At 40.4% G+C, this 22,168-nt stretch overlaps 1 protein-coding gene across 1 annotated transcript; it reads right to left on the reverse strand.

Annotated features, from left to right (window-relative positions):
- Positions 1–17,253: 17,253 nt before the first annotated feature.
- On the reverse strand, positions 17,254–20,697 carry LOC107721061 (transcription factor Sox-9-B-like). The gene is made up of 3 exons (XM_016528917.1): positions 20,062–20,697; positions 19,237–19,484; positions 17,254–18,790 (listed from the first exon to the last, which is right to left on the reverse strand). The coding sequence occupies exons 1-3, from the start codon at positions 20,472–20,474 to the stop codon at positions 18,141–18,143; spliced, it is 1,311 nt and encodes a 436-aa protein (XP_016384403.1). The 5' UTR covers positions 20,475–20,697; the 3' UTR covers positions 17,254–18,140.
- Between the last annotated feature and the right edge of the window lie 1,471 nt (positions 20,698–22,168).

The raw sequence follows: 22,168 nt of genomic DNA on the forward strand, positions 1-22,168 counted from the left end.
TCAATTGCTCAGGCTTTGTAATCTCATTCCCAGAGGACATAATAAATTAGGATTACCGTGTGGTAAGCAGAAACAATATATGTGACTCGTCTGGGTAAGCCAGCCTTTAGTTGGGGAGAAATGGGTCAACTGCCAAAGAGGCGATCATTAAGGCTTGTCTGTTCAAAGCCACAGCCGAGAAGAGACGTTCGCTCAATGTGAGAAAAGAGCAAAGCCTTCGCGTCCACTCCCATACTGCCTTTCACACGCCCACAGTCTCCCTGATCCAAGCCGATCGCTGACATCCATCTACCTTTATTAGCCCTGCCTGGCTTTATAGGCTCTCATTGCAAAAGCACACATCACAAATATGACTTATGAAGGGGTTTTAAGAACGGTGCTCCGCTGCCAAAGTGGAGAGCAGGACCTTCTGCGGTAACAGCGAGTACCCATGAGAAGGCTTGTTTTTCTCGCAGTGGATGTGAGTGCTGTGATTTACGGACGTCACAGAGCTGCCCTCGCTTGGCCCGTGAGCTCAGCAGAACTGGTGCTGGTGGAGCCGCGCAGGGTCTCATGGCGTCTTTTGAACCTGAATGCATAATGCAGTGTGCTGGAGAGCGCCAGGCGCTGCAGCCTTGGCCGGTACCGTCGCACTGAGCGGCCAGCGGCTAGAGAGGGAGGAGCGGATTGAAGGAAAGAAAAAAGCTGTTGAAAATAAACAGGGTTAATGTGGGGCTCCAGAGGAACTCCAGGCAAATGAGTGGAAAACAAAGATGAAGCAAAATATTTACCAGGAATTAAAGGTGAAGTTAGTCATTTCTTGGCTAAATTATATACCTTGATGGCCCCATTTATCATCATTATCAATAAATGCATCATCCTCTGTCAAACTCAGACTCGAAGGTGAAGGTGATTTCATCTGCCAAAGTCAGAAATGGGCGGGAGGTGTTGCCCTATGAAGATCCAGTTAACGTAAACTCTCAGTTTCTGTGGGTGTGTGATGCAACATGGTTTTCCAAACCTCTAGCAAATGGGGCACTGCGGAGGGGTAGGATGATGGAATCCAACAATTTCTGCATCTTCAGTTCCAGCAGCTTTAGGATGGATGATTGATGTCGTCTCCTCCCTCCCGTCTGTGAGAAACATGCCTCTCATTTGCTCTCGATGTATATTCATGTGTGCCACCGCCAATGCCGCAAAGAATAATCTGGCACAATTAACCCAAATCTTCCGCAATCGCTTCATATTGGTGTCTAGACTCGATGCAGGCAGACGTATTATTTTTCCTGCTGGTTGTGTGTGTGATGGAGGCGGGTGGGGGGTAAAGTGAGCGCTCTATTGAGGTCTTAGTTTGGCTAATCTCCACCATGTGACGGCGCGCGGGGCTTTGCTGCCATGGAATGCCACAGGCTCTTGTGCTGGGGACAAAAACAGACAGAGGCTTAATCTGCAGGGGTGGCAACACCACGAACAGCAGTGCTGGGGGAGAGAAAGTTCTCAGGGTTTAACCTGTGGTTATCATCACGCTACCGTAGTCTCTGACAGACCCAGGGCTCAAACTCTCTCGGAAAAAAATCGCCCCGTTTTAGCAATCTGGATATGTTGTTGAAATGTTCTTCTTCATGGGAGGCGTATGGGGTTATTCGTAAATAAATGCATATAGATAGAACGTTTGCTCACAAATACAACCAGATCCAAAAATAAATGCATTTGCATACTTCAGCCAGTCAGATTTCAGAGAATTTACCAGCCTACTGAACAGAAAACTGTTTTATAGCAACGGTTTCAATAGGCATTATTTATTCAGCAAAGTTGCATGGGGAGTGACTAACAAAAATAGTGGCACTAATGTGAATACATTACAGAAGCCCTAAGAGGCAATTTTCTTTCTTCTTTGTTTTCTCATGATCACAACTTGATTTTTCTGTGGCACTGAAAATGAATAAAATAATGAGAAATAATAATGCAAACAATTTTTTTTTTAATTTTGTTCTGAGAAAAGGAATTATTTTTCTACCGGTTAGAATAGAATAAAATAAAAGGATGTTTAATAACACTCTTTCTGTAGGTCTAATGAGTGCACGTTTTGATAGTAAGCTTTGAAAATAACAATAAACAATGATCACACTTTATGTTTCTCATCCATTTGAAATAAAATTATATTACATCATTTGTTAGATTTTTTTTTTCCATTATGTAGTATAAGGCTAGCTTCTGACATTTGATGAAATGGTTACTGCTTCATTTATTCAGAAATAGAAGTAACTTAATAGTATTTGTGTATTTTATTATTTCATTTTGTTAGTCTACAGTCAGTGCTGCTGTCAGACAGACTCGGACATCATGAGAAAAGAACTTTTTATGTTGAGATCACAAGAAAATTAAGTCATGATAATGAGAAAAGAACACTTGTTATATCAAGATCACCAGACAATTAAGTTGTGATAAAAAAAAAATAATAATAATAATAAAAAAAATAAAAATAATAATAATCCATGGCCTTGTATGTCTTCTGTACTTCTGATTTTTGTGATACTAGTTCAGCATTTGGAAGTCTGATTTTATTGAGTCAGTTTGCTCAGCTGGTTCATTTTAATGAAGTGTTTAAAAAAAAAAAACTTCACTTATTCATTTCAATCATCACTTATTTTTTATAGAATATACTTCTGTTTGTTTTTGATTCAGTTCTATAATTTAAGTTCTGTTAGTTTAGTGTTTGTGCCTTAGGAGAAGCTGTTTTACCTCTTTTTTCACATTCTGAGTCGCATGTAGCTGGTTAAGCTGAAAGTAGCTGAGAAGAGAGAGGAATGGTGTGGATGTCTCTCAGCTCCACCCTTCACCCGTCTCGCTCTCTAGTGCTGCACTCCCCGTTCTTAATTTAAAAAAATAATTTCCATTTGCATCACAATGGGCTCCATTAGTGAGCTCTTTTCCATCCGGGCTGCAATGAAAATGTAACATCTCTCGGATGAGCTGCAGCGGCGGGAGCCTCTTACATCATTTGTAGGAGCAAATCCAGCCGGAGCAAATGCGCTGGAGAGGGCCTGAGTGCGGGCCGGTGCAGAGGGGCAGGAGGGGGCAACAATAACACTCACACACACACACACATGCACAGAAAAACACACACAGACATGTTCACTCTCACAAATCACTCAACCTGCACACAAACATACATTATTAATAATAAAATCAAAAGCAGCTTACTAATAAATAATACAAGTTATTCATCTTTATTATATATATATATATATATATATAATTATATATGATAGGTAATAATGGAGCAACACTTTTACAAATTTAAAAAGTTAAATATTTTCACTATTATTTACAACAGGATCTCTGCATTTTCATGGGTTTAAATAAAAGATTTTTGTTATGAGACAATAAAAACAACTCAAAACTTAAAACACAGTTCACCCCTCACGCATGTTATCACATCCGTCAAAAACTTATGCAGGCTGTCAGCTGGAATATTAGAACTACAACCATCAACATAACACACTCATGGGCATCAATCACTCAAGCACTGAATACTTGCCGCCGGATTGTAAGGTAGTAAAGAAGTAAGTCTGTCAAAAAATAACGTGCACGATACACTCATATACTGCTACATAGATTCAGGAACGTGACGGGTGATCTTCTTAGTTGATTAAAAGATTAAGGCAGTTATCAAAGTGTGATAAAATGTTTTAAATTTTCCAATAAAAGATCAATTTTAATGTGATTTATTATCCATGCAGTGAGGCATTTCTTAAAGTGTCCATCAGTCCTGTTTAGAAAGCTCATCTCAGGATGAACCTCACGAAGCTGCTTGAGGGAGTGTGTAGAGCTGGAGTCTAGACTCATCGAAACGCTTTCGCCACATCATTTGCATGCACATGTTTGTGTTATTTCATAGCTTTTTAATAACTTTATTATTAGTTTCAAATCTAGCATGTAAATAGTAATATTGAGTGAGTAGTTTTGAGTAGCCGTGACTGTTTCAGTCAGATATATCTTAGTTCTGTAGAAAGCTTTGTCTAAAACACACACACACTCACACACACACTCACACACACACACACACACACACACACACTCACGAACACACACACACTCACGCACAAACACACACACACGCACACTCACGCACACACACACACACACACTCACACACACACACACACACACGCACGCACGCACGCACGCACGCACACACACGCACGCACGCACACACACTCACACTCACACACACATTCACACACACGCTTCTTTTGCCAGCTGTCTGCTTCTCATCTTCATGCCTTTATCTCAGAAACATGAAGAAACCCTCAAGAACACCACTGAAACATGTATGGGCTCACGGAGATCTAAAACTGCCCAGAGGAAGCCTTGCTTGGAGTTCTCAGTTATTTTTAATGCATCAACATTGTCTGAAATAGAAATCAAAATAAAGACAAATGAGACACTTTTTGACATGCAGCATCGAGCTAATGTGCACAGCAAAATCTTACTTTGCTTTCCATTTGATTCCATTCCTGTTCAGAAGAAACAAATGATATATCAACGAGATCTCAGCTGTGTTCGATTCTTGACATGTGATCACGTCTACATTTAAGATTTTAATAGGGCAGATGACATTACATGGGGAAGTGAGACGACAAAAATCAAACCCCGCTGATCATGGCTATTAAACATTTCCAGCAGAAGGTTAAACTACGATTCGACACGGTTAATGTCGTTTCAAAATGCGTTGAGTTCCTGATATGGGGGAAATAAAAGCGAGCAATGAGGTAGTGCTGAATATTCAATTCTCCATTAGCATTTCCCTCTGTGTTTCTCAAAGTGTTTGGGGTTTGGTGAATTCCCATAACCCCCGTCCCGATGAAACCTCCCACATATGACACTACAAATTAATCAAGACCCCAAAAAAGCCTCCAGCCACTCCATCACAATAAGCCTCACCCCCACCGGCCCCGCGCCTGTCTCTACTGGCAATTAAAACTCACAGCAACTCTGTGCCAACTCTGTGTGTGAGTTTTTTATTTTGTGATATTTTATGAACAAAACTGTCTCCGGAAGTAAGCTATAGTCTCAAAACCACTCATTCAGTATTACTCTTTACATGATAGATTTTACAGTGACAATAAAGTCTATGAAATAACACAAATGCATGTATGCAAATGATGTGGTGAAAACGATTCGATGAGTCTAGACTCCAGCTCTACACACTCCCTCAAGCAGCTTCATCATGAGATCTAGGATATGTTGAATAATATTAATTTGTTGCTTTGCCTGTTTTTGATGCGCACGATGCCTCCTGCCATTTAAAGGTAACACTTTATTTTAAGGTGTCCTTGTTACACATGTTACATGTACTTACTATTATAATAACTATTAATTATGCATAATTACATGCAAGTAACCCTAAACCAAACCCTAACCATATAGTAAGTACATGTAGTGAATTAATATTACTCAGTACTTATATAATTGCACTGTAACAAGTGTACACTGTACCCTTTCTAAGGTGTACTTTCTCACAAGGCTATGTAGAGTCGCGGTCGCTAACACAAATAATACTTCATTTATTAATTAGAACGAATTGTTTGCATCTGTATATTTTAGTACTGGTTTTGTTCTCCATTGAGCTTGTTGAAATGCATTGTGGGATTGCCTCATCTCTTTATTAACACTTAAAAACATTATTTGTCTGATCAAACTGGGAACGTCATGGAATGAGCTGCCTATTGTTTGGAAGCACGTTTGAGTCAGGAGCTTCACACATGATGCTCATCAGGCTGTGCTTCAGTGCAGTGGAAATGTGGAGATGTGCAATTGTTCTCTCAGCATCTGTAAAGGATTACTCATCATTACAAGAGTATATCTATTTCCAGAGCTATGAAATCATTGCCATGCTCTCTGCACTACTTGGACTCTGTTGTGTGTTATTTTGTGCATAAACAGATGCAGAGGTTTGATGGCGCATCTGAATCCCTCCCTGATCTTACCATGGACGCTTTGTGCCCATGTAAAAGTCATTGTTAGGATTATACAGATCTGCACTGCCCTGGTTCTGAATGTTTTTAGCATGCTGCTGGTGGTTTCTAGAGCTTTGTGACTGACCCAAGTCAAAAATAACCTCTATGATACTCTGGCCTCTAGATGTTGCTCAGTTCCTTCTTTTAAAATGAGTCTACTTTTTTTTAATCTGTTTATCACTCTTCAGGTGGGACGAGTTACGTGCCAAAGTTTGTTCGAATCCCAAACCATAAATATGACTGATAGTGATGCTGGCCTTGCAAAACACCACTAAAACACAAAGGATGTGTCTTGTTATTGGCTGCTTATAAAGATTGAATTCATTTAAAATCTCAGAGGAGGTTTTGATAAGTCATATTTTCACACACTTCCCTCTTCAGCTTAAAGGGATAGTTCAGCCAAAAATGAAAATTAGCCCATGCTTTACTCACCCTCAAGCCATCCTAGGTGTATATGACTTTCTTCTTCCAGACGAATCAGAATTATATTAAAAAATGTCCTGGCTCTTCCAAGCTTTATAATGGCAGTGAATGGGTGTTATTTTTCAATAGTCCAAAAGAAGTCCAATAAAGTGCATCCATCTATCATCAAAAGTGCCTCACACACCTCCGGGGGGTTAATAAAGGCGTCCTGTAGAGAATCAATGCGTTTTTGTAAGAAAAAAATCCATATTTATAATTTTATAAACAGTTTTCTCTAACTTTCGCTAACTGTCGTACGCGCGTTAATTCATTCGGATGACATAGCATAAGCTCTGGTGAGAATATGCTAGTCTCGTGAGAACCGACGTTTGTTTCGTTTGGCTTATATTGAAATCCTCCGACATTTTTCTTTACAAATCCTCGTTTTGTACTAATAATTCATGAGCGGTGTTTTGTTTTTGGCTATCTCCGCTGCGCTTCCACATTCGTCACTTCTCACCGGAGCTTACGCTACGCCTACGTCATCCGCCGGGACGGCATTCTATTGTGAACGCTAGAGATTACCGTTTATAAAATTTTAAATTATAAAATTACAAAATTTTAAATATTGATATATTTTTTTTTTAAACGCATTGATTCTCTACAGGAGGCCTTTATTCCCCCCCACCGGAGCCGTGTGAGGCACTTTTGATGATAGATGGATGTGCTTTATTGGACTTCTTTTGGACTATTGAAAAATAACACCCATTCACTGCCATTATAAAACTCGGAAGAGCCAGGACATTTTTTAATATAACTGAATTCACTCTCTGTGGAGCTCTAAAGTTTCCCTCCATTTTCTATCCATACTAAAGCGCCGTAGTGGTTTTAGATGTAATCTCCAAACCTCAAACTATTACGTTTGTTCATACTTACAGTTGGGGATTTGAACAAATCCCTGACAGATATGAATGATATCTCATATCAGAAGAGGTCTGCGTTTGCTGTAAATCATCAGAACTGAGTTTTGTCTGGTGGGTCAAGTCTCACACAGACAAGCACCACACGAATGTTGTCAGAGGTGTTCTCTTAAAAAAGTGAAATGAGTTACTTTGGAACAGATAACTTAAGTGAAAAGGAAGCTAATAAGTGACCGGTTTGGAAAAGGCTACATAGAAACTAACGCCGCACACAAAACTGCACAAGAGAGGCGTGACTCACAACACAACAGCATATTCTAAAAATTATAATAATCCAAACCACTTTCCTATCCTTGTAAAAAAAAATAAAAAAAAATAAGTGCACTTAATTGTATTAAATGTGCACTTGTAGTGAACTTCAAATATTAAAAGTATATTTTAAAAAACTGTACTTGCAGATTTAAAAGCATGTTTTTAAAAGATGTACTTAATAATATACAAATATTAATGAAATAAAAATAGTACTTAAAAAAGTACACATTCATCTTCATGTTTCCAAAGTACACTGTTGTAGTGTGCACTTTGTAATAATGCCAAATCAAAAATTTTACTTTTTGTACTTTTTAAATCATTATGTTTTAATAATATTTTTTCGTGCTTTAAAATCCGTAATTTAATTACAAAATATATGTAACTGTAATCCGTTACAGTTACTGAGAAAAAATGTGTAATTAAATTACAATTACTTATGAAAATGTTAACGATTACGAGTAAACCATGGGCTAATTTTCATTTTAGTTTCTTTAAAACTTCCCAAAGTAAGATTACACTTTATTTTGATAGTCCCCTTTAGACATTCTGTTGACTGTAAGTAACATTGAAACTACATGTCAACTAACTCTCATTTCTTTTGACGATCCTCCAACAGACATTCAGCTGACTATAAACAACTTTGCAACCACATGTCAGCTTATTCTCCTAACCCTAACCTAACAGCCTCTAATGAGAGTTAGTTCACATGTAGTTGTAAAGCGGACTATCAAAAGAACTGTGATCGTGTCAGTAAAAGACGATCGGTTGAGTGAAGTGCTCCACTCTCGCTTGGCAATGTAGTGACGTGAATGGGGTCCAAGACTAATGCAGGCCTTCAGCTGCTGCCAGACTCCCGCCTGTTGGCTTGGTCATGATTCCAGGTGCCTTCAGCTATTATGGAAATATGACAGGTGTGATCTATAGCGGCGTGTGCTGGACGGGTGATAAGTAGCGCCACCTGTCAGGCTAATGCACCGCTCTGAGTGATGTTTTACTGTGTGAATGTACACATGGCCTGACAATATCCAGAGATCACCTCTGGGGCTGACCGTCATATTGGCCGTCTGCAGAATAAGGTTTGGTAGAAGGCTTAACATACTGTGGCAGTTAACATGTCTCTACAGCGCTAAAAACCTGAGTCTTCTACAAGCCCTCTTTAACACCGCATGTAATGAGGATAGATAGTAGCTTCACCAGCAAAAAACATAATGCACACAAATATAAAGCTAAAGGTACAAAGAACATCTAAGCCAAACAGTTGAATCGACATCAACAGGAACAGGATATGGAATAATAACCAGGGGTGAGAATCAGATCAGAAGTGTGGTTATTGCAGCGGTCAGTTCATCTGTGTACATCGCTAACCCAGGCCTCTCAACTTTCAGTACGTGATATTGATCTTCTACTGGCTAAGCTGTAGGATAAAGACATAATAAACATATGTATTCTTACAGTACATGAATCTAAGAAACTGGACAACAGTAAGACAAAGTTCTGAATTTATGTAAAGAAAATAGCAATAATGAATTCTGTTAAACATGAAAACACTTGCTTATTAGCATGCATATTACTCGGATACTGGCTGTTTAGTAGTACTTGTGAAGCACATATTAATGCATGACTATATTATAGATCCCTTAACCCAATACAGTTTTATTGTAACCCAATGCTGAACTGGGTTGCTGTGTCTGTAATACTTATGGATGACGAGTTAGAGATGAAGCCCATGTGCCTAATAGTCAGTCATACTCATTTCATCCTCAAGTTCCCAAATGCACACCCTGATCTAATGTGATTCAGGCATCACATCTGCATCTGACGTGTAATGTGTGATGTGAATTAGTTTCCCATGCTGGTACAGCAGTGCCTGGGCCTAGAGCGGGCACGGCGGGTGTCCTCCAAACAATGCCACCCATCTGATGACTGTCTGATGGATGAGCCCAGCTCAGTGCCGATCAATCACCACAGAGCCGCAGGTCGAGAGATCTGTCAGGAGCCTCCTATAGCCAGTGATCCGGCTGCATGCATTTAGTGCTGCTTTACAAAAACAAGTGTTTGTTCTAGAGATTATGGCGATTGATTTCAGTAGCAACCAGAGGTGAATGTCGCTACGGCTCCTGTCTACTTGAATGCCAAATCAGCTATAAAATTAGCTTCTTAATACAAATCAGAGTAAAAACGGCATTTCTCTGCTCAAGCACAGTCTGGGGTAAGCGCTGCTGTAGAAACCAGATGCGAGTATCTCTGTTAACTGAAAGTCGCCTCTTGCATTCGTACAGCGTTCATGATTTCTCCCAACGAGAGGCCTGTCTCCTACCATCTATGGAGAAAATAAACCGTGCTAGGGTTTGGTTTCACTGCAGTGAAATCCGGTGTAATTTGCGAGGTTTTAAAACGCAGATGGGTGGAAGTTTCCAGATCTTTCTGACCTACTGTTGAATCCTTGCCCGTGTTCCTGGAGATGAGCGCAGTAAAGCTGAACAGCAGCTCAGAAAACACTTGTGTCAAATTGAGTCAAGATGTACGCCCCGTGTGCTGCCAGAGAAAGTGTTCACCCATCAGTCATCGGCATGAGGCTTCATCTGTCAATCACTATGACAAATGAGGAGTCCAGGAACCCAGCGGCGGCGTGCTGGAATCACTAGCGAAGGCCGCGGTGGATCAACAAGAGGCCTCATGTGTCGAGACGAAGCGAAGTTTGGATCACGTGTGAAGGGCAAAGGCAACTGTTTCAGTTCCACAGAAGGTGACCACTGGCTCAAACGCAGAAACCCTCAGAGAGTCACTTCAGCCAGCTTTACAGTGCATTAGTATACCCAACGTCAGATTTTCACTGGGCCTCATTCGTGAAACAAAAGCAGAACAGATTTCTGGGTGAATCATTCGTAAAACCAGCAATTTATGCAATAATGCTTACGTAATAATGGTACTTAAGAATGGTTTAACAAATGATTTGCTAATGATTTCTACAGAAATTTGGGTAACACTTATTAACCAAAAGTTTTCCCTCAATAAACTCCTAATTACTGCTTATTAATAGTTAGTAAGGTAGTGAAGTTTAGGTTTGAGGTAGGATTAAGGGATCTAAAAATGGTCATGCAGAATAAGGCATTGCTTTATAAGTACTAATAAACAGCCAACATGCTTGTAATATGCATGCTAATAAGCATCTAAGTAATCAGTGATAGTGTTCCCTAATCTGAAGTGTTGCCCAAGTTCGCTCCCCCATCATTATGTAGGAACGGTTGTGTGAACGGTTCAAAGAGAAAAGTGCTTGTGTTTGATGAATTGAGGATCTACAAACCAACTCTATATGGTATGATTCCTCGTGAGAAGTGTAAAACCGAAAGGGCTTTCTCAAAGCTTGAGGGGGGGGGTGTCAAGGCTGCGCAGAACTGAAACTCAAGATCTTTCTACTTACTCGAGGTTTTGAACTGCTGCTCTTGTTGAAATGAATCAGCGTTTTATAACCTGTGCTGGAGCCTGTATTTTCCCTCGCATTCACAGGAGGAAAGCTTCATATCTGTACTTTTCAAATGTCATATGCCTTGGAGTTGTGTCTGAGTATTTCCCATGGGCTGCTTACACTGGAAGCAGAGCAGACTTTCCCTTTAGCACTGACCTAATCCATTGTTATGTGACTTTTAAAGGTTAAGGTTTTGGACAGGGTAAGCTGCTTCTGCATCAGCATGCTGTCCGGGAACCAGTGTTTGGGGGGAACGCATTACAAGTAGTGTGAGTTACGTAATCAGATTACTTTTTTTTCAAGTAACTATTAAAGTCACGCATTAGTTTTAAATTGACAACAAAATATCTGAGTTACTTTTTCAAATAAGTAACGCCGGTTACTTTGTTTTCCCATGTATTGACTGACAGTAAAGAGCAGAGACAGTCACTTCCTTCAGCCTGAGCCTTATTCATTTCACTTTTGGTTGATGAAAAGATTTATTTTTAATAAACAAAAAAACTAAAAGTTATAAGCACGCCCAGCCCAGGTGACAAAAAGTAACGCAAAAGTAACGTAATGCATTACTTTCCATAAAAAGTAACGAAGTTACTTTTTTATGGAGTAATGCAATATTGTAATTATTGTTTTGTTTTTTTACAATTTTGTAATTATTGCATTGTAACTTTCCCCAACACTGCTGGGAACGGCATGCCAGAGCCTTTCAATATCTTCGAAAGTCTTTTTAAAAAACTTTGTACAAAGGTGATTCTCAACTATGTTATGAAAGATATAACAGAATGATTCGATATACTAATGTACTTCATGCAATATATGTGTAAAATGTCCATAAATTGGAATTCCCATTCTATACAATGTATCTACATATTGCATCTAATTTGCATATTAATGTGTTCTTTGGGCAAACCATAATGAAAAAAGAAGTGTTATAATGGGAGTAATAAATTTGCAACATTTTCATAAGAATATCTCATATTTCATAGGAATATTGATCTATAATTTCTTGTTGTGTCTCCCCAAAATGCCTGATTAACAGCCGTTTGTCCTGGTGTCCTCTACAGAAGACATGTATGAAAATTACGCCCGGTTTCGTAACGAAAAGTCATATTCCGATTTGAAACCCCATCACATTATTCTGAGATGTTTATTCACGACAAACAATTTGAAAATTAGCCAGATTTAAGTGATAATTACAAAACATTATCATATTTCCCTAAGAGTGCTAAATTTGATCATTCTGTCGATATCAGTCATATTTAAAGACCAAGCAGAAGGAGTGTTTATTATGATCTAACCTCCAAACATTTGATCTCTCTAAAAAACCCTGAATGTGCTCTGAACAGGACATCCAGACTAAAACTGCGGCATGTAGGTCTCACTAAAATATAATGTCCTCGACAGAGGACAGACGTCTATGCCTGGGTCCCAGGAGGATATCACTTTTTGTTGTTGTTGTTGTTATTAAAAATAAATAAGCAAGTCCAGCCCAGGCGACAAAAAGTAACGCAATGCATCACTTTCCATAAAAAGTAACTAAGTAACAAAATTAGTTACTTTTTAATGGAGTAATGCAATATTGTAATTAATGCTTTTTTACAATTTTCAATTTTGTAATTATTGCATTACTTTTAAAAGTAACTTTCCCCAACACTGCTGGGAACGGCATGCCAGAGCCTTTCAGTATCTTCGCACTAAGTCTTAGCGGAAGAAGAGAATAAGGGGAAATGTGTTTGACATACACTGCCAGGGAGGCAGGAACAGCAGGATACGATTAATGACCGCAGAATACGATTGTTACAATATGGCCTCCCTTTCTGCTGGGCTGTCATATTTCACAGCCCGGTTTCATTCGTCGGTTTTTGTTTTTTCTCCCTCCTTTCATGGCTCCCCCTCTCTCTTTGTATTTCTCGGTAAGCATCATTGATATGCAGCAGTGTGTTCCTGGAGCAGACTCTGTTCTCATGGCCGGCCTTTAAAACAGCTTGGCGCTGACTCACGGGTGCACAACTCTTGTAAACATTCAGCTAATGTTTCGGAGCGGAGTTTTACTGTCGCAGACGTTCCTGAAGTGCACATATGACACAGTGAGGAAACATTTCAAGTGTTACAGCGAACACGGTGAAACCGGCGCATAACAAGTGCATTTCTGAGCCGTTTCGCCTCTGTTTTTGCTGATTGGCCGTGCATTACCTTGCTGACAAGAGGGAAGAGACAGCTGTTTGTTTAGCTTGCCCTCCATGTTACAGACCTGATGGTTAATAAAGTGTAACCGAGCCCCGATAACCCCAAACCAGGTTTTAGCATGCCGATTTGTAGTACCACAAATAAAAGACGGCTTTAAAGACGTCTGCGAGGGTTGGGGGGCAGAAATCTGGCAGCCAAATGTTTCTGGTTCCAGCAGTGATTAAGTAAGTCTGGGCTTCAGAAAGCTGGATATCTCTGCGCATGAGCGCGGCTGTGTTTGTTGACACATTGAGGAGGGAGTTTCAGTGTTTTTGCACTGTTCATCAATCTTTACAGCGCATTATTCAGGAGCCAGAGACAATATAATCATGTTAACTATGCTTCTCACCTCGCGCTCGTTTGTTACCACCACAACTTTCTGTTTAGAGCCATTTAGATATGTTCAGGTAAAGAAGTCTGACGAAAACAATGTCTGGGTCTTATTTTATCCCAGAATAAGAAGAAAAACATTTTAAGTTTCGGTAACACTTTATTTTAAGATGTTCTTGTTACAATTGTTACATGTACTTACTATTATAATAACAATTAATAATGCATAATTACATTCAAGAAATACCTAAGCCAAACCCTAACCATATAGTAAGTACACGTAGTTAATTAATATTACTCAGTACTTGTATAATTACACTGTAACAAGGACACCTTAAAATAAAGTGTAACCGAAGTTTTTTTTTTCATGACATTTAAAACATCAAAAAATCAAATTTCTGTAATGCGTCTGGATGTACTTCTTTATGTAACGACTGTTATTCTCATTATTACCCTGCATGCTATCTATTAGTATCCATTGTAATGACTGAACTCCACTATATCTCTTTATCAGTTGACTGATGTGTGCTACTAATGTGTTTTTCGTTTGGTTTGTATGTCTAACCTGATCTCACAGAAAAACTAGCTATTTTTAGAGGTGGCGATCTCATATGAATTTGTAGAATTTGAATCATATGAAAAAGTCAAAAAAAAAAAGTTTTTTTTTTTTTTGGAAAGGTCCACCCCTAAACACAACCGTCAGAGGAACATAAGCAGATCATATGAAAACGTATGAATTAGGCACCAGTTCGCCAAAATGTAAAATAGTTACGAATTGTAATGAGATTGTGTTGATGTGACCATTGCATTATAATGTAGATGTTATTGTGTTCATTGTACTCTTGCTGTACTCATGTTTTTAGTATATTAGCAATGTATCTTCAGCATTGATTTAGTTATTTCCAGGTGAAATATAAACTGCACATGACGTTCTTTTGATTCACCCATAGAGTAATGTTGAAATTTAACAACTGAAAACTCAAAACATGAGAAAGTTCAAATGTGTGTAAAAATGTATGCATATGCGATTGCAGACAAATGTATAAAATGTCAATGTACAGATTAAATATAATGTTTGCATTCACTCTCTGCACTGCTGGGATTTCACAGGAGAGCAGCAGAAGTTCAGCTGACGTTGCACACAGACAGAAAGTGAGAAGACGAATCCAGCAGCGCTCGCCGATACTCCTCTGGCTGTGTTCTTTCTGCTTTGGACAGATGTATGTGTTGAACATATGGTGCTGCTCGTATCTGTGCGATGATCCACACCTGTTCCACACAGCTGCCCCGCAAAGCTCTCCATTGGCTCCAGCTCTGTGTCTGAACACAGCTGCAGTGCATTCTGGGAGACAAATGTCTCCTGATTAAAAGCCTTCAGGAAGAAACTAAACTCTTATTTAACATGGCGGTATGCTGAAGTGTACTTTTGGATCTGCGATGTCAAAATCAAGAGTTGCTGTCCTCCAACCCATTCCTGGATGAATATACAGTATTTCTGCTTAGAAGAGAATGAGTGACCAACTGCAAAAAATGATTTTCCTACTTAGCATTTTTGACTTGTTTTCTAGTACGAATATCGAAACATTCTTGAATCAAGGTGCATTTACTTGAGAAGCAAAATTACTAAAGTCTTGTTTACTGAAAAATGTATCAACATTTTGTTAGTTTTTGTTTAAAAGAAGAAAAAATATCTGCCAATGGGGCAAGAAAAATAATCTTAATTTAAAGACAAAACAGTATTATTTATCTTGCCCCATTGGCAGATATTTTTTCCTCTTTTAAACAAAAACTAACAAAATTTTAATAAATTTTTCAGTAAACAAGACTTAATATCTCAAGTAATTTTGCTTCTCAAGTAAATGCACCTTGATTCAGGAATGTTTAGATATTTGTGCTAGAAAACAAGTATCAACATTTTGTTCGTTTTTGTTTAAAACAAGAAAAAATATCTGCCAATGGAGCAAGATAAATAATATTGTTTTGTCTTTAAATTAAGATTATTTTTCTTGCCCCATTGGCAGATATTTTTTCTTGTTTTAAACAAAAACGAACATAATTTTGATACATTTTTCAGAAAACAAGACTTAAGGCCCGTTCACACCAAGCACTATAACGATAAAGATATCGTTCTAAAAATCGTTCTCAATATTAAAGAATAGCAGAGTCCACACCACAACTATAACGATAAAGGCACAGAGAAACGATATCGTTGGAATCACGTTCAAAACGATCTTTTCCAGCTGATGAACGATACAAACACTGACAGCCAATCAGAATCCGTCCTGCTCTAACGAGCTCGAGCATTTAATCTAGCACTTAGAATAAACCAACGATATCGTCCGCTGGTGTGGACGCTAATGTCGTTATCTTTATAGTTATCGTTCTTGGTGTGAACGGGGCTTTAATCTCTTACGAAAATCATTTTTTTCAGAGTATATTTTGAAATGGACATCCAAATGGACGAACACACTACTTATCATGATAAAGGCACAGAGAAACGATATCGTTGGAATCACGTTCAAAACGATCTTTTCCAGCTGATGAACGATACAAACACTGACAGCCAATCAGAATCTGTCCTGCTCTAACGAGCTCGAGCATTTAATCTAGCGCTTAGAATAAACCAACGATATCGTCCACTGGTGTGGACGCTAATGTCGTTATCTTTATAGTTATCGTTCTTGGTGTGAATGGGGCTTTAATCTCTTACGAAAATCATTTTTTTCAGAGTATATTTTGAAATGGACATCCAAATGGACGAACACACTACTTATCATACTATCTTGCCATACTAGCTAATAGCTGGATTGATGAAAATCTACTTTTTGTTATTATTACTAATCATTATTGCATCGTCACATGTTGTTTCAGAACAGATACAGATCAACTGAGATATTTACTCTAGCTGTAAAATATTATCAGCTGCTTGGTTCTGGCCTTCAAAGAGGTCCTGAAGTGAAAGAAACAAATCTCAGTCTTTGCCTCTTCATAGTCATTCCTCTTAATCATTTGTCTTTACGGGATGAATCCTTCCTTCCTTTCACATTCATACTGTATGTCATGATTATTCATATTACTGTCACCATTGTGAGCTTATATGCCTATTTCATTATGGCACTTACTGTACTCTATGTTGTTGTAATCAGTGTCTCTGCTAGTGTGTTTATGTTGTATGTTTTTATTGCAGACCAATTTTTCTTGGTGAGCTCATAACAATAAAGTACTGAATCTTGAATGACTAGAAGAAGCAGCCTGGTCTGAACTAACTTTCCTGCTAAGGGACTTTGATATGGTCCTTCCCCGTTTTGTTGTTAAGTCTAATCACTTGGATAAGGAATTAGTTCACCCAAAAATGAGAATTAGCTGAAAATGTCCTCAAACTCTGTCTACATCTGGTTTGTTTCGTCCTCAGATTTGGAGAGATGTAGCATTGCATCACTTGCTCACCAATGGATGCTCTGATGTAGGATGAGTAAATTAAAGTGCTGGTGTGTTAATGTCACGAACATCCCACAAAAAGTCATCACAGACGATTCAGGCTTGAAAAAGACATCTTAAAGCAGAGGATATTTTCAATATCTTTCTTTTTATTGCAAACAATATGATACAAAAGATAAGCTTCTTTTAAGACGGTGGCATGTTTTACAGTTTTTCTTTATGACATTAAAAAACGAGGGAAAGGAAATAAATGCTGGTGTTTTTCGTAGAGATGCAGCCAACAGCCTGCAGAAGTCGACATGTTTGAGAAACGAAGATCCAGTTGTTTCTATAAAAGGTTTGATCAGGTCTCACAATTAGAAGTCAACTCGATTAACATTTTAAATGGAAACATTAACAAATGATAAATAAATGAGATGGTTAAAGTTGGCAATACAACTAAATCGCAATCATCTCCGGAAACATTTTTAGTCACAAATTAGTAAATGATTAGCCCGAGTAAATGATAAAACGCAAATAGTATTACTTTCAAGTCAAATGAACGCTAATGAATAAATTAAAGAGGTTAAGACTGGAGGAATGGTCGAGCTGCGGAGGGCACTTCCAGCAGTGTGATCTCTGTAGGCACAGACGGACTCGAGAGGCAGTTTCCACAGAAGCAAGAGCTCAGCTGATATGGCAGACGCTTAGGCACGGACTCTAGAAGCATTCGACTGTACATCTGACAAATCAACACGCTTTGCCCAAGTTTTAAGAAACCCCCACAAATATATACAGAGGAGAAATATCAGGCAAACGAGTCTTTACAAAAACATCACCGGGGCGAAGACAGCTGCATGTAAATCCCAGACACAGCTGAGGAAAACACACGCGACACATACACAGTACATACTAAAATAAGTATCTGGAATCTGTCCTCACAGAGGATTTCTCTTGTCTCATTATATCTAGAAAAATATAATCAAGGCACAGTCGGGAGCCATTCCGTTCGTTTCAGTACTTTTCCAGCGTTCTCCCACCGGGCTTCGACCCGGCTGCGGGTGTCCCTCAGGGCCTGGACAACTGGGTGTAGACGGGCTGCTGCTCCCAGTGCTGCGGCACCGTGTCGGGGGTAGGGCTGTATATGGGCCTCTGGCTGGGGCTCATGTAGCTGAAAGCGGGATACTGGCTGTAGTAGGAGTTGGCGGGACTCTGGTGCTCGGCGTAGTCGTACTGCGCGCGGCCGATGGAGGGGTAGGAGGTGCTGTAGTGCTGCAGGTTGAAGGAGCCGTAGGCTACATGCTGCGGAGAGCCCTGCTGCTGCTGCTGGCTGTAGTGGCTGGGACTCAGCTGCTCCGTCTTGATCTGCGTCCGCTGCTGGCCTTGGCTCTGCTCTCCACCATTGGCCATTGACGGCTGCTGCTGCTGTTTGGAAATCCAGGCCCCTCCGGCCTGAGTGCTGAGCCCGTAGCCGGCGGGGTACGCCTGCGCGCCGCCGCTGACCCCCGGGTGTCCGTGAGGAGGCAGGTACTGGTCGAACTCGTTGACGTCGAACGGCTCCATGTTGGAGATGACGTCGCTGCTCAGCTCGCCGATGTCTACGGCACCAAAGTCGATGCCCTCCTGCAGCGGACGGCCTTCGCGCTTGAGATCCGCTTTGCTGGACGCCAGGTCCGTTTTGGGGGTTGTGGGAGGTGTGGGGGGACCCTGGGACTGACCTGAACAAGAATGAAACCAAATTGAGCTACGCAGTTCCAGAATTATGTTGCTGACGCAACCAGAAGGCTAATAAAGATACACAGCGAGGTTAAGAAGGCCAGTTAAGATTTATGAGTTTGCCTGCGGGCTCCAAACGAGGCATTACATAAGGAGCTGCCGCTAGACATTTTCAAGGGTGCTCTTGGTGCCAAGGGGACTCGCATGCCTTTTCTGCTTGAGAGTCAAGTACCTGAGTGGTCTCCCGGAGAGTGCGCTTCGCCCAAGCTGGACACGGGAGAGTCGGCCTGCTGCAGGGCTTTGAAGATGGCGTTGGGGGAGATGTGGGTCGGCTCGCCCGCCTCCCCCTCCAACGAGGCATTACATAAGGAGCTGCCGCTAGACATTTTCAAGGGTGCTCTTGGTGCCAAGGGGACTCGCATGCCTTTTCTGCTTGAGAGTCAAGTACCTGAGTGGTCTCCCGGAGAGTGCACTTCGCCCAAGCTGGACGCGGGAGAGTCGGCCTGCTGCAGGGCTTTGAAGATGACGTTGGGGGAGATGTGGGTCTGCTCGCCGTCCTCGCTCTCGCTCTGGCCGTTCTTCACTGATTTTCTCCGTCTGGGCTGGTACTTGTAGTCGGGGTGGTCTTTCTTGTGCTGGACCCTCAGACGCTCAGCCTCTGCCACGAACGGACGCTTCTCGCCCTCGTTCAGTAACCTGCAAAAGCACACGAGAAATAATCAATACTCAGATCTAGCTTATTCAGTTAACAATGAAGAAACCTGCAACTATGATTATTGCTTTTTGGGTTCACCTAAGAAAAAGAATGAAGTAGTCCAGCTCGAACTAAATTTCTTAAAACTAAAAGTTTTTATCGACTACACAACTTTTTCTGCACTGATGTGCATGTGAAGTAAGGGCTAATTTACCATGTGTGACCCTGGAGCACAAAACCAGTCATAAGGGTCAATTTTTCGAAATTGAGATTTATATATCTTCTGAAAGCTGAATAAATAATCTCTCCATTGATGTATGGTTTGTTAGGATAGGACAATATTTGAAAATCTGGAATCTGAGGGTGCAAAAAAATCTAAATATTGAGAAAATCATCTTTAAAGTTGTCCCAAACAGTTACCTTTTCTCAAGCTTATCAGTATTGCCATATCATTATATAATAATGCTACGAAGCAATGCAATTTACAGTAAGTTTGTGGGGCAGCTAAAAGAAACTTCTGGAGTTGTCCTAGAAAAACAAAAGAAAACAGAAAACAAAACAAACAATGAATGCTCTGACCTCCAGAGTTTTCCGAGGGTCTTGCTGAGCTCGGCGTTGTGCAGGTGTGGGTACTGATCCGCCAGCTTCCTGCGCGCGGCTTGAGCCCACACCATAAACGCGTTCATGGGTCTCTTGACGTGCGGCTTGCTCCTGCTGGAGCCGTTCACTCGCACAGGCATGGGCACTAAAGACCAGTCGTACCCCTTCAGCACCTGAGACACCGCGTCCCTGATGCACGCCGGGAACTTGTCGCCCTCATCCTTCTTAAACTCTCTCAGGTGCTGCTCCGGTCGGGTGTTCTCGGTGTCCGAGCCCGATCCGGACGCGCACGGAGAGCCGGCGGAATCCTCGGACATGCTCGGGCTGGGCGCGTCGGAGAGACCCTTGTCCTGCTCGTCGCTCATTTTCAGGTAGGAGTCGAAGAGATTCATGCAGAAGAGTGAGTGTCGGAAACTCTCGTGCAGCTGTAAAGTCCTCCTGCAGGGGTTCAGAGGAGTGCGTCAACGCGTGCGCGGCCGTGCGCAAAAGAGCTCCGAGTGTCCAAAGTCCCTCACGACTGCTCAGATCAGGAGAATAAACTCACACCACACGGCACGACATGTATCTCTGCGATGAGGACAAATCCTGACTGAACGGAGAAGTGGAGAGGTTCTGCTCTCTCTCTCTCCAAAGCACATCTCTTATATACGGATGGATGGAGGGAGGCGGAGCAGAACCCGATCTCTCTCTCTCTCTGTCTCTCTCTCTCTTTCTCTCTCTCTCTCTCTCTCTCTCTCTCTCTCTCTCTCTCTCTCTCTCTCTCTCTCTCTCTCTCTCTCTCTCTCTCTCTCTCTCCCTCTCTCTCTCTCTCTCTCTCTCTCTCGCTCTCTCTCTCTCCCTCTCTCTCTCCCTCGTTCTCTCTCTCTCTCTCTCTCACTCACTCTCTCTCTCTCTCCAGAGCATGCAATATTTGCCTTTCTTGTACAGTAATAACATGCATGGAAATTAGTCTTTAAGCATCTCTCTCTCTCTCTCTCTCTTTCTCTCTCTCTCGGGCTCAGACCAAACAAACACACCAAAACTAAGAAAAAAAAAAAAACTTTATCAACATGACACACTATTATACAATATATAATATTGTATAATAGCTGCTCACCTGATTTATTGTGTATTTAGACGACGCTATAAACATGTAGAAGTGGAAATATCTAAGTGAACTGGTTTTATTCAAGTCAAAATGTAAAAAAAAAAAAAAAAATTACACCAGTGAGAATAATCTCGACCAGCTTGTACAAATAGCAAACGGCACACTATAATGTATGTAGTATTTTATATGTACAGTTTTATGTTTGCACAGTATGAACTATATAGTGACATTTTTATATGTAGCTGCTTTTGTGTCTTTTATTCGTGTGTATAAAGTATGAACTCAACCTGGTGATGTTTTGAGTGCAGAATCATTTCTCTGCATTTCTCTATTTCATACATCTAAATGCCAAAGTGTGTCTGTGTGTGTGTGTGTCTGTGTGTGTGTGTGTGTCTGTCTGTGTGTGTGTGTGTGTGTGAGAGTGTGTGTGTGTGTGTGGTTTATTCTCTGTATGACCGATAGGGGGCGACATGAGTTCAGAGACTCACACTCTCATTCATTCACTAACAGTTTACTTCAAATCATCTACGATGAAACTTAGTTTTTCTCATGACCACAAATTATTATTTTGTACATTTCTGTAAATAATAATGAAAATGTTCAATGGCTTTTTGTATAGACAAGGCTTTTTCAGTATGCGTCAGATATGGACTTTAGAGAAAAAAACCTACCTAGATGAATATTCATTAGAATAAAAATGTGCCATGGCGTGCGATGCGTTGTACTACAAGCTCTCAATACTAAAAATCAGTACTTTAACTGTTTGTAATATTTTATTCAACAGTTATTTATATATTTGTTTAATTCATCCCTCACAAACGTTGCTTTCCTCTGAATCGGACCAAAACAAGCAGGGTGTTATTAGTATAGTCGCTGTTAACATGTCTTTCCAATTCCACTTCTTTAAGCTTTTTTGTTGCATTGAAAGCAAATAAATAAAAGAAACACGATTCCAAAATGTTTTACTGAAGTTAAAATGCTTATGATCCTCTTGGATTG

The sequence above is a fragment of the Sinocyclocheilus rhinocerous genome, unplaced genomic scaffold, assembly GCF_001515625.1.
Source record: "Sinocyclocheilus rhinocerous isolate Xijiao unplaced genomic scaffold, SAMN03320098_v1.1 scaffold1232, whole genome shotgun sequence".
Taxonomy (NCBI): Eukaryota; Metazoa; Chordata; class Actinopteri; order Cypriniformes; family Cyprinidae; genus Sinocyclocheilus; species Sinocyclocheilus rhinocerous.

Excerpts from the sequence above, each read along its gene's own strand:
- LOC107721061 (XM_016528917.1), bottom strand. The coding sequence starts at position 20,474 with ATGAATCTCTTCGACTCCTACCTGAAAATGAGCGACGAGCAGGACAAG. Across the intron at positions 19,485-20,061 it reads ACCCTCGGAAAACTCTGGAG|GTTACTGAACGAGGGCGAGA; the intron begins GTCAGAGCATTC and ends GTGCTTTTGCAG. Across the intron at positions 18,791-19,236 it reads CTCTCCGGGAGACCACTCAG|GTCAGTCCCAGGGTCCCCCC; the intron begins GTACTTGACTCT and ends ATTCTTGTTCAG.